This window comes from Syngnathoides biaculeatus, chromosome 4, assembly GCF_019802595.1.
Source record: "Syngnathoides biaculeatus isolate LvHL_M chromosome 4, ASM1980259v1, whole genome shotgun sequence".
Lineage (NCBI taxonomy): Eukaryota > Metazoa > Chordata > Actinopteri > Syngnathiformes > Syngnathidae > Syngnathoides > Syngnathoides biaculeatus.
Window position 1 is genome coordinate 34,760,227 of NC_084643.1, and position 15,692 is coordinate 34,775,918.

The 15,692-nt window shown below is 38.6% G+C and overlaps 1 protein-coding gene across 2 annotated transcripts in view; it reads right to left on the reverse strand.

Annotated features, from left to right (window-relative positions):
* bmp2k (BMP2 inducible kinase) overlaps nt 1–15,692 on the reverse strand; it is a 56,981-nt gene that overhangs the window by 32,436 nt on the left and 8,853 nt on the right. For both annotated transcript variants that reach the window (XM_061816629.1, XM_061816628.1), the window contains exon 2: nt 1,040–1,158. In XM_061816629.1, coding sequence (XP_061672613.1) covers nt 1,040–1,158 — 119 coding nt within the window. The remainder of the gene's footprint in view (nt 1–1,039; nt 1,159–15,692) is intronic.

Sequence of the window (15,692 nt, forward strand, 5' to 3'; positions counted from 1 at the left end):
ATGTGCCCATTACAATCATACTACGTAGTACAAGGAGCTAAGAGTTCAGGTTGTTGGCACACATTAAAAGTAAGTTTCTTTATTGTAATTTATATAAATGTGACATCAAATATCATACCGAAATGTATATGTATACCTTTTTTTAAACCACTCCATGTACCTGTATTTGACTATACAATGTGATTCTATTTTTTTATTTTTCATCCATACCTAAATATAATGCACTCTTGACTTTTTGAAAATATTTTAGGGAAAAAAAATTGCACATCATTTTCATAAAGTAGTCTGATTTCTAACTCCCTAACCCCACAAGGCAGCATCATACTCAGTGGAAAGAAAGCTCCGTGTTACAATAAAGGATTGCTCACCTTGCATTTCTCTATGAAATGCTACCAAACTTTCACCATTTGTCTTTTTTATTTCTCCCCTCTCAATTCAACATCACACCTTTTAGCACTAGGGATGCAATTAGCCTTTAAAGAGTATGTTTTGTGTCTATTTCTTCAGTTATTGTTTTGTTTGTTTTATTATTTGCTAGTTATGTTATTCTGTTTGCTGTTGTGTGATAATTTCAGTTTTAATATGACACCGTGATTGTGCATGACATAGACTAATGACTTGCCTATACCGGTCATTGTGTAGGAAGGTAAGCTTGCTCTTCTACTTACAAAAGTAAAAGTGCAATTGTTCCTCATTGCCTCATGAGCACGACAGTCTTTTAAGCTACCGTATCTCCTACCAAGCCTGCGCCCAATAATATACTAACACACACACACACACACACACACACACACACACACACACACACACACACGAACCTTGTGACAATCCTTTTCAGAAGAGTAAAAGCTGTTATAGCCATAAAAGAAAGACTGATGTCATATTGATTAAGAAGCGGCTGCTTTATAACGTAACAAACGTGATTAAATTTCATATATAATTTGGTGGAAATCTGTGAGAAGTTCTCTCAACAAGAACATGACATCATACCTTGACTTATTATTCTACTAATCAATGGAAGTGAAGCTGTGAGTCTCACCATGATGGTAATCTCCCGCTTGTGGACATTTAGGTCGGGCACGTTGTTGACGTACATCCGCTTAAGGGCGCAGCGAACACCGCTGTGTGTACGAGCCAGGAATACCACAGAAAAACCTCCTGCAAATGAACAAAACACACACACACCACACACACACACACACATTAGGTCTCAGACAGACACTCTCTTTTACTTACTGACACACAAAATCTGTGGTTAGATATATACAGGCTAACCCACCACATACCAACACATGAAAAAGTCCATTATTCAAATAACACTTAAGTGTAGGGTCACACAATCTCCCTCATACACAAATTTAGCATTAAGCATCATAAACAGGTATGCCACAATGGGCAACTAAAGATAGCTTGGCTTTAGAAGAGCCTGTCGGTGGAGAGTTTGACATATCTTGGAATAAATATAATTCCTGTCCCATTATGAACAAATTACGCTATAGTCAGTTATGTACTCTCAGATTTAGATGACTGCATCCCGTTTTACTACGGCTAACTTAATTTTGTGCACCTTGAGTGTTGTGGCAAATATTTTGAAGATTCAAACATCTAGAAATCACAGCCTGTCTTTTACATCAAAAACATTCTGTTTTTGTCTTGTCTGAAAACCAACGGGAACATAGTGAAAACGCCTTTGAAAGTAAATCAACCTTGACCTGGTGAGAGGGTTAGTCAAGGGAATTAGGCTTTATGGTTTTGATTGTGAGTTAGGCTTTTGGGTAGAGAGGGGAAAAAAATAGCCTTGTAAAAAAAACAAATAAATGAAAATTATTAGGTTATGTTAGGAGGATCAGGTTTTAAGGGTTAAGATAGCACCTACAACCTCAACCGCATCACAACATCTCGAAGCAATCAATTATACATTGCTTACCAGAAGCTAATTCTATTGAACACAAATTCATAGATATCCATCTAACCTAGAGGAGTGGTCCCCAACCACTGCTCCGTAGACCTTTACCGGGCTGTGAGGCGTTTGTTTCCGGGCCTCAGAGAAAGCATGACCAATTCATATAATTTGTGTTGTATTGCTAATTGTGTGTCAATGTCATTTATTTTGAAAATTGACCGGATCTTCTCCACTGCAACACCTGCGTGTTGCAATTGATAAGTTAAGACTGCACAGAACGCTTCCATTCCAAGCGTGGCGGCAAATACCCAATGTCATTTTAAGAATAAAACTGGGTTCTCTAGACGACAAAGTATTTTCCAAAGCAAGATGTTTTTTGAGAACATTGCCATTTCATCACCATTCACTAAATTCAAAGATTTAAATCAGCCATGTCCAATGTAAGGCCTTGGGGCTAATTGCGGCTCATGTTCAAATTTTCACTGGCCCGCAGCTTTGTGGAAAAAAAAAAAATCAATTTCATGCGGCCTCCTTGTGTCACACCTGTAGAGCGTTGGACTCACAGTTCTGAGGACCGGGGTTGAAGTCCCAGCCCTGCCTGTGTGGTGTTTGCATGTCCTCCCTATGTCTGTGTGTGTTTTCTCCTACCACAGCCCAAAAACATGCATTAATTGGAGACTCTAAATTGTCCCTAAGTGTGATTTTGAGTGTAATTGTTGTCTGTCTCCATGTGCCCTGGGATTAGCAAGCAAAAAAGTTCAGTGCATCAGTCACTGTGATTTGAGGAGCGCGATTGCGCCCGCACGCCATCGCACTCGCAAATCTGCACAGTCGAAAGAAATCACACGTGTAAAATTTGTTACGAGGAGAAATACACGAACATTCTCAGCGCACATGAAAACCAATCCAGCGCAGTGAACCACACCTGACTTTTTTTTTTTTTTTTGGAAAAAACAAGGAAGCACATGGTCTCCTGCTAGTTTACCTGACTCCACCCCCCTTCGGCTCCTAAAGGGGCACAACTCATAATTACAAACATCGTCCACCCACACAGTCTGGGCAATGTAGAGCAAAGAGAGTTAGATATGCTGCAAATGTTTACTTCCGATTATAATGGTAAAAGTAAAAAAAAAAAAAAAAAAAGAAAAAAAAAAAAGGTGCTGTTCCTTTAATGAATGTCGGGGTATGTGAATAATAGAAGAAAAAGTGGTGAAACTGGACGAGATTCTCTTTTTTGAGTGAAAAAAGTTCTGGTCTGAACCCAAAGTAGAAAGTACAGAATAAGATGGTGTGTAATGGTAAAATTCCACCTTGGCACAGCCTGATCAAGGATGAAAGCACAGATAATACAGTGCAAAAAAAGCTAATTCTGTATTTTAAATATAGGAGGCAATATAACATTAACCTTAAAACTGTTGCAAGCAATAATTCCGTTTTATACCACAAAAAACAGACAGGGATATCATTGTGGGTTAAAAAAAATTAAAGTTGCAAGCGACCTTTCAAATTTATAGTTCATAGTTGGCTTGGTTTAGTGAGCAATGATATTTGTTTGTTGACATTTTCATTGTAAGTTTGCAAAAACATCAAATTGTTCTTAGAAATGTTCTGATGGGAATGTAAATGCTGTAATCTGAATCTTTGAATGAGCCATGTAATTTCAATGGATGACACTGATCTGACCACAGTCCATACATCTGATGTTGCTCACAGTGGTCGAAGGGACCCTAATGGCCTTGGTCTGTTTGCTCGGACACGTACAAATTTAGAGGGAAGGTTGGTCTTGACATCAATTTACGTGTTTATTTCATAAACATTGGTAACAAAAGAAGCCTAATCCTAAACAATGAGTATTCACCCGGAAACAGGAAATGCAAGTTAACCGTACTGAGCATGTTCCGAAGTGATGCCAAAAGCACATGTTCCGAGCTGCTTCAAATACTACGAGCACATTTACGTCAAATGTCATCAATATCATGAGCCATGTCAAAAAGAAATTCAGTTTCATTGGAAACATTTCTGGGATATAACACAAGTAATGTTTCAGTATCTATAATAAATAGGAGATATGTGAAATATGTGATTTACTTTGACTTGATCTAAGTTCTAACATTAGACTAGTCGGTCCAAATATCTAAATGCGAACGGTCATTTTGTCCTGTGGTACAGTGTTATCTTGAAGTTGAAAACTTTTCCCCTCTGCATGCTTTAGGAAGATATAGATCATCTACTGCTATCTTTCATCAATGGATTGACAATAGATGGCTGTAAATTATGCCAGATTATAACACTACATCATGATGAAACAAAAAGATTTGATTATCTTAATACTTAGTTTTGAAATTGAATGTCTAATGACCTCTTTAAAAATGTCTGTCTGTGCAGTATTAATAAATTATATTAAGTAGCAACTACATACTCTAGTATAACAACTCATTAAGTTATTTTAAGGTCTTGAGATTCCATCCCTAAATCACACCCGCAATTTTATCTACGGGCATGACTGGTTGACCACACCCGTGCATTTTTCAAATGTGAGTGACTGGTGGACCCTGCTGCCCAATGACACCTTTAATGGCTCCACCACTCCCTTGACCCTCGTGAGGATAAGCGGCTAAGAAAATTGATGGATGAATGGATAGATGGATGGTTTAAAACTTGAAAATGAAAAAGTGTATGCCAGTGCCAGGTCTGCTGTTATCAAAATAATGATTATTAATAATAATAATTATTATTATTAATAATTTGCATATGTTATTGAGTCAAAAAATGTCTGGTTGAATGGTTGGCCTTCACCATTCCAAATATGGCCCCCAATGTCAGTAAATACAGTTTGGTGCTACATCTGTAAGTGCAACTTAAAACCACGATGCAAAGCAAAAGCCATTTATCAAAAGCAAAGTGGAAAAGTGTCCTGTGGTCTGACGAGTCCACATTTCAAATTGATTTTGGAAATTATGGACATTGTGTCCTTCAGGTTAGAGGAAAAGAAGTGTTATGGATGTTAGTTCAAAAGGCAGTCTTTGATTGCATCGGGCTGTGTTAGTGGCAATGGCATAGGTAACTTGCACACCTATAAAGGCACAATTAATTCTGAAAGGTACTGTACATACCGGTTTTGGAGAAATTTATGTTGCCATCCAAGCAATGTCCTTTTCATGAGCATGCTTATTTCGCCAAGAAAATGCCAAACCACATTCTGCACCTGCTACAACAGCATGGGTTTGTAGTCAAAGGGTACGGGTACATGAGTTGCCTGTTTGCATTGCAGTCCTGTCTCCCCCTTAAAATATGTGGCGCATCATGAAGCAAAAAATATGAGAACGGAGACCCCGAACATCTGAAGCTGCACGTCGAGTAAGAATTCCCCCTACAAAGCTTCAACAATTAGTGTCCTCAGTTACCAAAGGTTTATTAAATGTTGCTAAAATAAAAGGTGATGTAACAGTGGTATACATGACCTAGTTTCAGCTTCAGGGTAGCAGCCATAAAATTCCTAGTTAATGTTTATTTGCTAAAAACAAGATTTATCACTTTGAACATAAAATATTTGTATTCAACTATAGTTTGAACTTCTTATTCTTGCTATTGTTTTTTATTTAACACTACTTCCGAGCTTTGTTGGAATTGGTTTTGTATTTAGGGAGGTCAGGGTTGAGTTTAGGTTTGTTCAAGTCCCAAAGCATAATAATGGGTGAGTCTCCCAATTTTATTGTTCAGAGAGCATTAGCAGCACGGCATTACCATGAGCAGGAATGTGAACACCACAGAGAATGGAAGAGGTGAACTCCAGAGGAGAGTAGAAAAAAAAGTGACTCAATCTTGGCTCCATGACGTCAGTCCACCATTTTTCATTGACACAGAAGTGTATCCCACTGCCTTTTGTTTTCTCCAATAACTCCCTGATGTGGTCTCCTCAGTCAAGATCAAAGTCCAGAGGGATTACGGCGTCATTGGGGACACACTCACAAAGGCACAGCACAGGGTGGCGGAATGTCCATAAATCTTTACTGGTCTTTGTCAGAAGATGAAACTTGTCCAAATATCCCATGGTTCAAAAACGGGAAGGGGAGGAGTTCATGCTGTTCTTTTTTACCATCTCATAAGTCATGCTTTTCGTTTAATGTCTCTGGGCCTCAGCTGTATGTCACCAGTGATCGATGTCCATAGGGAGAGAGAGGAAGGAACACACGGCGGCCGGCAGGCAGACACTCCCCACATCCTCAAAGGCGGTGAAACTGCAGCATCATTACAATGCTCAACACTCATTTAGATTGACGAAATCCCAGTTAGGAGCAAGAGATGTGTTCCTTTACAGAGTGTGCATCCATGAGAGGTGAGTGGCTGCAATGACAATTGTGCGAATGGAGCAGTTTGAAGTGACAAATAGTGATGAGCACGTTAATAACTTCAGTTAGTAATTTTCCCTTTTCTCTTCCGACCACACAACCACCACGGAACTGTTGTGACCATAGACATACAAGATACTGCAGTCACTTTAAATCCCTTACTAAAGTTACACATAAAGTTTGTGTGGGCAATATTGGATGCTCTTGAAAACTGAACGGATAAATGGACCTTTATTGGATAGTGTTGGATTAAATTGAATTACACCGGCAACCTGCTTTCTTATTCTCTCATATTTTGCCTTCACCAATCCAATGCTGCATCCTGGCTGTGAAGTAGCACTCTGGCCGGCGCTCCATCTTGTGTAGGATAGAAATTTGGACTGCCCTATTACAGTCATCCACACACCCGCTACCAACAGTCTCCAAAACGAGGAACGTATTGTATATGCACGCTGCATATATAACTATTGACAATTTCTCTCATCTGTTTTATTTACCTTAGAGTTATTGACAGTTCTAATACAGTTCGTTTGTGAATATTCACCCCGAGGGGTTGGGAGAATTTTATGAAATTGTCACTTTTATATAAGTCCATGTTATAAAGTCACACTTTGGAGGTGTAAATAGTCAAAATATATGAACTTTAAACAGATTTTATTCCCAGAATGTACAGTATGTGTATTTCCTTAATAGTAAATAACAACTGAACAGCTGCGCGTCAGATCACAGAGTTTCACCTCAGGACCAGATTTCCAACCTTGGAGGTCTTTTTAGTCGGCAGCGACTTCCTGCTAATTACCGCAACGACTTTAGGATCAACAAGATTTAGCAAATCCTCGAGAGATTTGCTATGATACGGGATAATCTGTGCCTAAAAAGTGGCTCAACACAGACTGTGGCTACAAAAGTTAAGGAGAGATGTTAGCGCAAGCATGTTAATTGTAAAATGGTGTAGGGGTATCTTGTGGGTTACTCTTATTGTATTATTTAAAAAAAATATATGAATTAGTGTTTTAATATTTATTAACATCTCCGCTAAAAGTTAAATGTAGCCTTTTAAATGTTCTGCACCATTTTGTCATGTAAAATGGTTTGTATGGGCAAGTTTTAACTTGACTTCCTGTTTTAAGGTTCTAGCCATTTATTCTGAAGGGTAGGAACTGGAACTCTCCATTTGAGCACAAAAGGTAACTTCCCACGGCTCCAGTGATTTATTTTTTATAAGGAATGTTACCAAATGCTATAAAACACAGATTCCTTTCCCTAACTATCAATGAGGCAAAAGGTAAGTGTGATACTGCGAGACTATGTTTATGTGAATGTCTTAATTCATTATGATGTAAAGTTGCTACAGTGAGGTGTTAGCTCAATGTTAAGCTTTTTCTTCCCTGTCATCGGGTCCTATGTTGTTTTGAAGACTAAAATATATATATTTTTTAAAGTACAAAAATCTAACCAACTGTTTGTCTTGTTGCCATTCTCTATGTTGCCATAGACATTTTATTGTTTCACTCATCTAAATGATTGAGAGTTGACTTCACTGAAGCTCCGCATAGTGTATAGGCTGAGGCTTGGTGCCAGTCAGACGCTACACATTGTGAAACCCTCCTTTGCACAATATCATCTTATTTCAGATGTAGCACCAAGCCAATGCATCAATTCTAACAAAGAGACACGTTTGTTCACCGGTGTTGGGTACAAGCACATCATGCGCGTTCTTTGTTGCTTTTTTAGGCTTCTTCGGTTGTTTTCTCAAGGTTTGGCATACTAGACATCAAAATTGGGAACCTAGATTTTTTAAAATCTGAACAATTTTGGGAGTACCGAAACACTCCCAATTCCAAATCTGTTCTCGATCCCTAATCCTAGTTATTTGTATTTAATTTTAAGCACTACTATGACGGTCATGAACTGAGATGCTCTGTAATAAAAAAAAAAAAAAATGCCTTAGATGGATTATAAAAGATTACTAAATGAATACAAATACAAAACAAAATTCAGATAGAAAAACAATTACAAAAAAGTTTCACATGTAATTGGATTTTTTTTTCAAGATGGGTTATACATTTTAAATAATTATAACAGATACCTATTTGGCTTTTTGTTGTTAATTTTGCCACAAAAAAAAGCCACCTTATTACTGTATTGGGATGTGGAGTTATGTGATACATTAAAAAAAAAAACAATTCAAAACAGTATGCCCACCACCCAAATCACTTGAAAATTATCCCACATTTTCTCGAGTCCATTAGAATCCAAGAAATTGTTTGGCGTCTTCAGGACGCCAACTAACCCCATGACCCACTTCAGGCTGCCTGCCCAATAGTTGTGCCTTCAAGCCTTGACAAGTACATCTGACCACTACAGTGACAGTCCGGATGAATCAGCAGCAAAAAGTTCCAGCCCTGTATAAATAGACAGGGTGAGGGGAATTGTTCGGTGGAGGGGTGGGGGAACTGTCTTCAACAAGCAGATGACACATTCTGCACTTTAGGGGGGGAGACTATCAAGGCCATCTCAAATCATACGTCTTACTGCTTGCAGTTTTGTTGTGAGAAATTCAAATATGAAAATTAGCAATGTTTTCTACATTATCAATCTTTAACTAGTAACAAAAAAAATATCTAACTAATACAGCAGTGTATACACAACACACCTCCAAAATATTCAGAAGTAAAACTAAAAATCTGCCGTAAACCACAAAACAACAGGCGAATACTAAAGGTCAGTGATTCCCTACCAGTGTTCCATGGCACATTAGTGTGCCACAAGTGGGCTTCTGGTTTACTGTAGCAAATTATGAAATTTCACTTATTTAGCCAAAATATTTATCCACAACAGATAATGTATTTTTGTTCATCTATGTCAGTGGCATATAAAGAGACAAAACATAAATGCTCTTCTATTTGATGGCACAAAGTGCATAATTGACTTGTGTATCCACTTTTTTTGTGACATTTTTGTTTGTTGCTATGCCATGAGAATTTTCAAATGAAAGATATGTACCTTGGCTCAATAAAGGTTGGAAACCACTGCTGTAGGTCACCAGTGTAGTGTAGGTTTAGCCAGCCACTATGAACCCAACTTACCTCTACCGTATATACATGGTCAGAATTAGCTTTAGCCAATTAATACAATGACAGCATACATCTATTTTACACAAATAGCCAGTTGCACAACCCAAGCACACTTTTTATTTTATATACAGTCCAGTGGTGTCAAACTGATTTTTGTCACAGGTCACACTGTAGTTAAGATTCCCGAGAGGGAAGTTATGACTGTCAAACCACCTAAGTCTATAATTGCCTTATCATATCAAAAACAGTATACATTAAAAAAATGATGCATTTCTAATTTTGAAATCAAGGAAAACAATTAAACTTTTTTATTTCAATAATTAGTTTGCTAAAAATTATTACAATCCCAACATTAAAGTGAAGACTATTTCCAATTTTGGAACAGACTGAGCAAGAAAAGTAGATGCACACCATTTGCTTCTGCGGGCCATATAAAATGATGTGGCAGGCCGCAACTGGCCCCAAGCCTCAAATTTGACAATGATATACAAAGTTGACAGTAGCATTAGCCAGCTAACATGACAGTTCACTTCAACTTGCAACGTGAAAAGATTTGCAGAAAATGACAGTCTGTCAAAATGCTGAATCTGGTTGGAACGGCCACTTTGACTTGAGTACAATGCAGCAAGAATTAAAAAAAAAATAAATAAAATAGAATGAAGGGTTCCAGACAATTCTTGTTGTTTTGTGTCAAGAGCTTTTTAATGGAACATTTTTGGGTGATAATACCTACAGAAAAGCTGGACAAAAAATGGCTACAAACATGTGGTGACAGGCATGGGGAGTAGGGGTTTGGCATTGGCGCCTCACGGAACTGACAAGGGGCCAGTTGGTGGGACACTTTGGGGGTGTTGGTGGGACACTTTAGAGGTACCGGTGGACCGCCCTGTGTCCCTCAGTATTGGACGCGTCCCGTCAACCGGGTGCCAAATTCCACAAAGATGGAAAAGATGGAGAAAAGATGGAAGCAGCTACCTCTCAAACTGCTACTTCTACACTTCAAATTATAAAAATGCATGAATAAATGAAGCAGATTTGAATTTCCATTTAAAAAAAAAAAAAATAACCAAACATTTGAGTTTTTTTCCTCCACACCCCCCCAAAAAAATAGAAAGCAGATCATCCAAAAAAAAAAAAAAAAAAAAAAACTAAGTGCGCTATCGGTAAAAAAAAAATACATATGAATTCCACGAATAATGAGTGATAGGTTCCACCCAGAAAAAAAAAAAAAAATGAAAAAAAAACGGGTGAATCTGCAAATGCTAAACCACAAATATGCTGAGGGGGGCTGTTAGAAAAAAAAATATCCATAAATTAGCTGAATCATTGCATGAATCGCAGGATTGAAAGCGTGTCACAAAAGTCAAGGCTTATAGTCAGGAAATTACGGTAATACACACTGGTTACATTGTCAGCATGCATGCCAGCTCATTTTAACATGTATGTAAGCTACCATATGATAGCGCTAACAAGGCAGTGAGGAAAAATTGCATTTCACACTAGTAACCATAAGAATCTTACATTGCCCTATACACTGCCTACGTAGGCAGGTCATTACCGACGATGTAAACAGTCATGTCACATCGAAACTAAAATTATCACACCACAGCAAACAGAATAGCATAACTAGCAAATAATAATAATTTAAAAAAAAAAGTGACCCACGAAATAATTGAACACAAAATATGCACTTTAAACATTATTAATCTCCTCCCAGTATGCCTTGCGCCACTCTTAGTGCCAGCAGTGCTTGACTGTATCTAAATGTTTGTGATGATTATCCCACAGATTTACGGATTTTAAGGATTAAGATCAGTTTCATCTGCTCCATCTATCCCCAGGCAAAATGAATTCTTAAAAAGAGTACAGTCAATGTACAGAATCTTTTGCTGAATGATGGTTGCAAGTATTATTAATTGAGAAAAATTCACCCAGATACATGCCTTCAATATGGAGTGTTTGGTATCTTAACCTGGTTCAAAACTACTATACAACACAATCGTTGACATTTTACCAAAAGCCACAATCAAAGCACACTACATAACATTTGTTTTTTTTCCCATTTTCCAATGGTGACCTTTCGAGGGGGTTTCATACTTTATGGGAGAGCCAAACATTTAATTCGTTTGTTTTCTTTTTTTTTTTAACACCTAAGGACGAAACAAGTGAATGTGTAACAGTATATGTCACAACTCACAGAGGCTTATGGTTCCACTTGCTTCTAAGTTCAATTACACCAGAAAACTGAAATGTAGGATTTTTGTTATTAACAGTTGCAATTGGGTTTAAGGAAAACAGTAATGTATGTATATATTTCGTTCGGCTTGTCCCGTTAGGGGTTGCCACAGTATCATCTCGGATGAACACTCACATAAACAGTGACATAATGTCAATACTCACTTGAAATGGAGTCACTCATATTTGAAAAATTTACTGATGTGGTCAGTCATGCCAGCAGATTTAAAGTTGCGGGTGTGATCAGGGATGGAATCTCAAGGCCTTAAAATAACTTATTGAGTTGTTATACCCGAGTATGTAGTTGTTACTTAATACCATAATCATAACTTGACACTGCACAGACAAAGACATTTTTAAAGAGGTCAATAGACATTCAATTTAAATATTTTCCTCATGACGATGACTTTCGACGTAAATGCGCTCTCAGTACGTGACAAAGCTCGGAACATGTGCTTTTGGCATATCTTCCGAACATGCTCAGTACGGTTAACTTGCATTTCCTGTTTCCGGGTGAATACTGATTGTTTAGGATCAGGCTTGTTTTGTTACCGACGTTTATGAAATAAACACGTAAATTAATGTCAAGACTACACAAAATAAGCGACGTCTTTCAATATCTATTTACTTCTACTAAAACAAATCTAAAACTATGCGCATGATTTTTCGTGCTCGACTATGCAGATTTTCGAGTGCGATCGCGCCCACGCTTGGGAGCATCATTTAGCTTTTAACATGCATTGCTAAAGATATTCTGCAAGCAATAATTCAGTATTACACCACGAAAAACAGACAGGGATATCATTGTGGGTTAAATAAAATAAAACAAAGTTGCAAGCGACCTTACGAATTTATAGCTCATAGTTGGCTTGGTTTAGTTAGCAATGTATTTTTTTTCGTTTGTTGACATTTTCATTGTAAATTTGCAAAAAACACCAAATTGTTCTTAGAAATGTTTTGATGGGAATGTAAATGCTGTAATCTGAATCTTTGAATGAGCCTTGTAACGTCAATAGATGACACTGATCTGAGTACATACATCTGTTTCTCACAGTGGACAAAGGGGGCACTCACGGGCTTAGTCTGTTTGCTCAGACACGTAAAAAATTAGAGGGAATGTTGGTCTTGACATTAATTTATGTGTTTATTTCATGAACGTTGGTAACAAAAGAAGCCTGACCCAAAACAATCAGTATTCACGCGGAAACAGGGAATGCAAGTTAACCATACTGAGCATATTCCGAGCTGCTTCACGTACTGCCAGCACATTTAAGTCGAAAGTAATCAACATCATGAGCCAGGTCAAAGGTTATTCAGTTACATTGAAAACATTTCTCGGATATAACACGGGAATTTTTTTAGTATCTAACTATAATAAATATGAGATTGTGATTCACTTTGACTTGATTTAACGGTCATCGCGAACGGTCATTTATCTTGAAGTTGAAGACTTTTCCCCTCTACATGCTTAAGGAAGATATGGATCATCTACTGCTTGCTTTCACCAATGGATTGACAATAGATAGCACCGTAAATTACACTAGATTATAACAATACATCATGATGAAATAAAATGACTTGATTATATGAATACTTAGTTTTGAAAGTGAATGTCTATTGACCTCTTTAAAAATATCCGTCTCAGTGAAATGTCAAATTATGATTATGGCAATAGGCAACAACTACATATTCTGGTATAACAACTCAGTAAGTTATTTTAAGGTCTTGAAATTCCATCCCTAATTACCGCAAATTTATCTGCGGACATGACTGACCACACCCGTACATTTTTCAAATGTGAGTGACTGTGTATATATAAAATATTTTCAGACATCTTCGGCATACTCTCAGCCACACTTGACCATTCCTGTCCTTGTGGTACTAAGTGAAGCGTTTCTTCAATTAAATGACAAGGTTCAGCAGAGAATATCCATGTGCCCTCAATTGACCCCTCCGTAGAAATTGCGTCATCCGCGTCGCTGACCAATCAGAGGCCAGAGATCTGCATAAACCACGCCCCTTTTTGGGACCCCCAGTTTTCTCAGACAACATTGTATGGCCCAGTATAGCTTTTGGTAGCATTTTATCGCGTATTTGGGTTCTTTAACAATAGATATGGTTAAGAGGCGTAGTCACGGACTTTATAATAGTGACGACAGGTATCCTGAAAGGCTAGTTGGTGGAGTTCAATTCGTACCCTTTCCAAAACCGAAGACCCAGTATGAAAAATGTTTTTGATGGATCAAACTTTGTGGAAGACCGCATCATCAATTGAATCCATCTAAAATCAACCAGAACAGAAGACAGAGTACGAAAAATGTCTTTGATGGATAAAACTTTGTGGAAGACCGCATGATCAACTGAATCCATCAACCGGAACAAATAGGTTTGCACGAAGGTAAGCCCTATATTTGATTTTCAATACATGTCTCATATAAATGAATTAGCAGTTCTTCGCTTGCATAACATAGCTACGTGTGAATGATTGACACACTTGATCTGTGTTGAGCGATATTTTGTGACGATCTGACTGCACAAACGTGTCCCTTTGTTCGCAGCTAATGAGTTAAGCTAAACTGGACTAGCAGTCCTAAAAGCCTTCAACGTGCACAGAGACACCAAGACTGAAGGAAGGATGTTTGAGGACACTAAAGTAGTGATTGTCGTACTCTGTCAGGACTTACGTAAGTTCGGCACTAATTCAAGAATAATTATTGAGGGGAGCGCGTGACGTTACACAAAGAAAACGAGAGAAACAACTCGTAAATCAAGCCTCGCCTTCTTTTCCTTCATACGGCGGTTCACAAACTGCTATACAGATACATATACAGATTCTGCACACAAGTGTGATATGTAACACGAAAATGGGAAACTGTCAATGACGAATTCGTCTTTGGGTTATAATATATTATATTATGTGGCTTCTCAATGCAGCCCTACGGGGGCACAAACCAGTGCAATCTGTAGGCCGGTCCCAAGCCTGGACAAATTCAGAGGGTTGCGTCAGGAAGGGCATCCGGCGTAAAAACTGTGCCAAACAAATATGAGCGTTCATCTAAAGAATCCCATACCGGATCGGTCGTGGCCCGGGTTAACAACGCCCGCCCCCGGCACTGCTAACCCGCAGGGCGTCGGTGGAAATTCAGCTACTGTGGGTCGAAGACAAAGAAGAGGAGGAAACCGGATCCAGCGTCAGAAGAAAAAGAGGAATGCACAGAGCCTACAACTGAGTGTAGGGACTATGACAGGAAAAGCTCAGGAGTTGGTTGACATGATGATTAGGAGAAAGGTTGATATTCTGTGTATCCAAGAGAGCAGGTGGAAAGGTAGTAAGGCTAGAAGTTTGGGAGCAGGGTTTAAATTATTCTACCACGGAGTAGATGGGAAGAGAAATGGAGTAGGGGTTATTTTAAAGGAAGAGCTGGCTAAGAATGTCTTGGAGGTGAAAAGAGTATCAGATCGAGTGATGAGACTAAAATTTGAAATTGAGGGTGTTATGTATAATGTGGTTAGCGGCTATGCTCCACAGGTAGGATGTGACCTAGAGTTGAAAGATAAATTCTGGAAGGAACTAGAGAAGTAGTTCTGAGCATCAAAGACAGCGAGAGAGTTGTGATTGGTGCAGATTGTAATGGACATATTGGTAAAGGAAACAGGGGCGATGAAGAAGTGATGGGTAAGTACGGCATCCAGGAAAGGAACTTTGAGGGACAGATGGCAAAAAGGATGGAGATGGCTGTAGTGAACACTTATTTCCAGAAGAGGGAGGAACATATAGTGACCTACAAGAGCGGAGGTAGAAGCTGGAAAAGTACAGAGAAGGTCAGAAGGAGCTACATTGTGTCTTTGTGGATCTGTAGAAAGCCTATGACAGGGTACCAAGCAGGTTGGAACAGCTGGCGAAAGGTGTCTGGTGTGTTAAGTGACAGAAGAGTCTCTGCTCGGATGAAGGTCAAAGTTTACAAAACACTGGTGAGGCCGGCCATGATGTACGGATTAGAGACGGTGGCACTGAAGAAACAACAGGAAGCAGAACTGGAGGTGGCAGAAATGAAGATGTTAAGGTTCTCGCTTGGACTGAGCAGGATGGATAGGATTAAAAATGAGCTCATTAGAGGGACAGCCAAA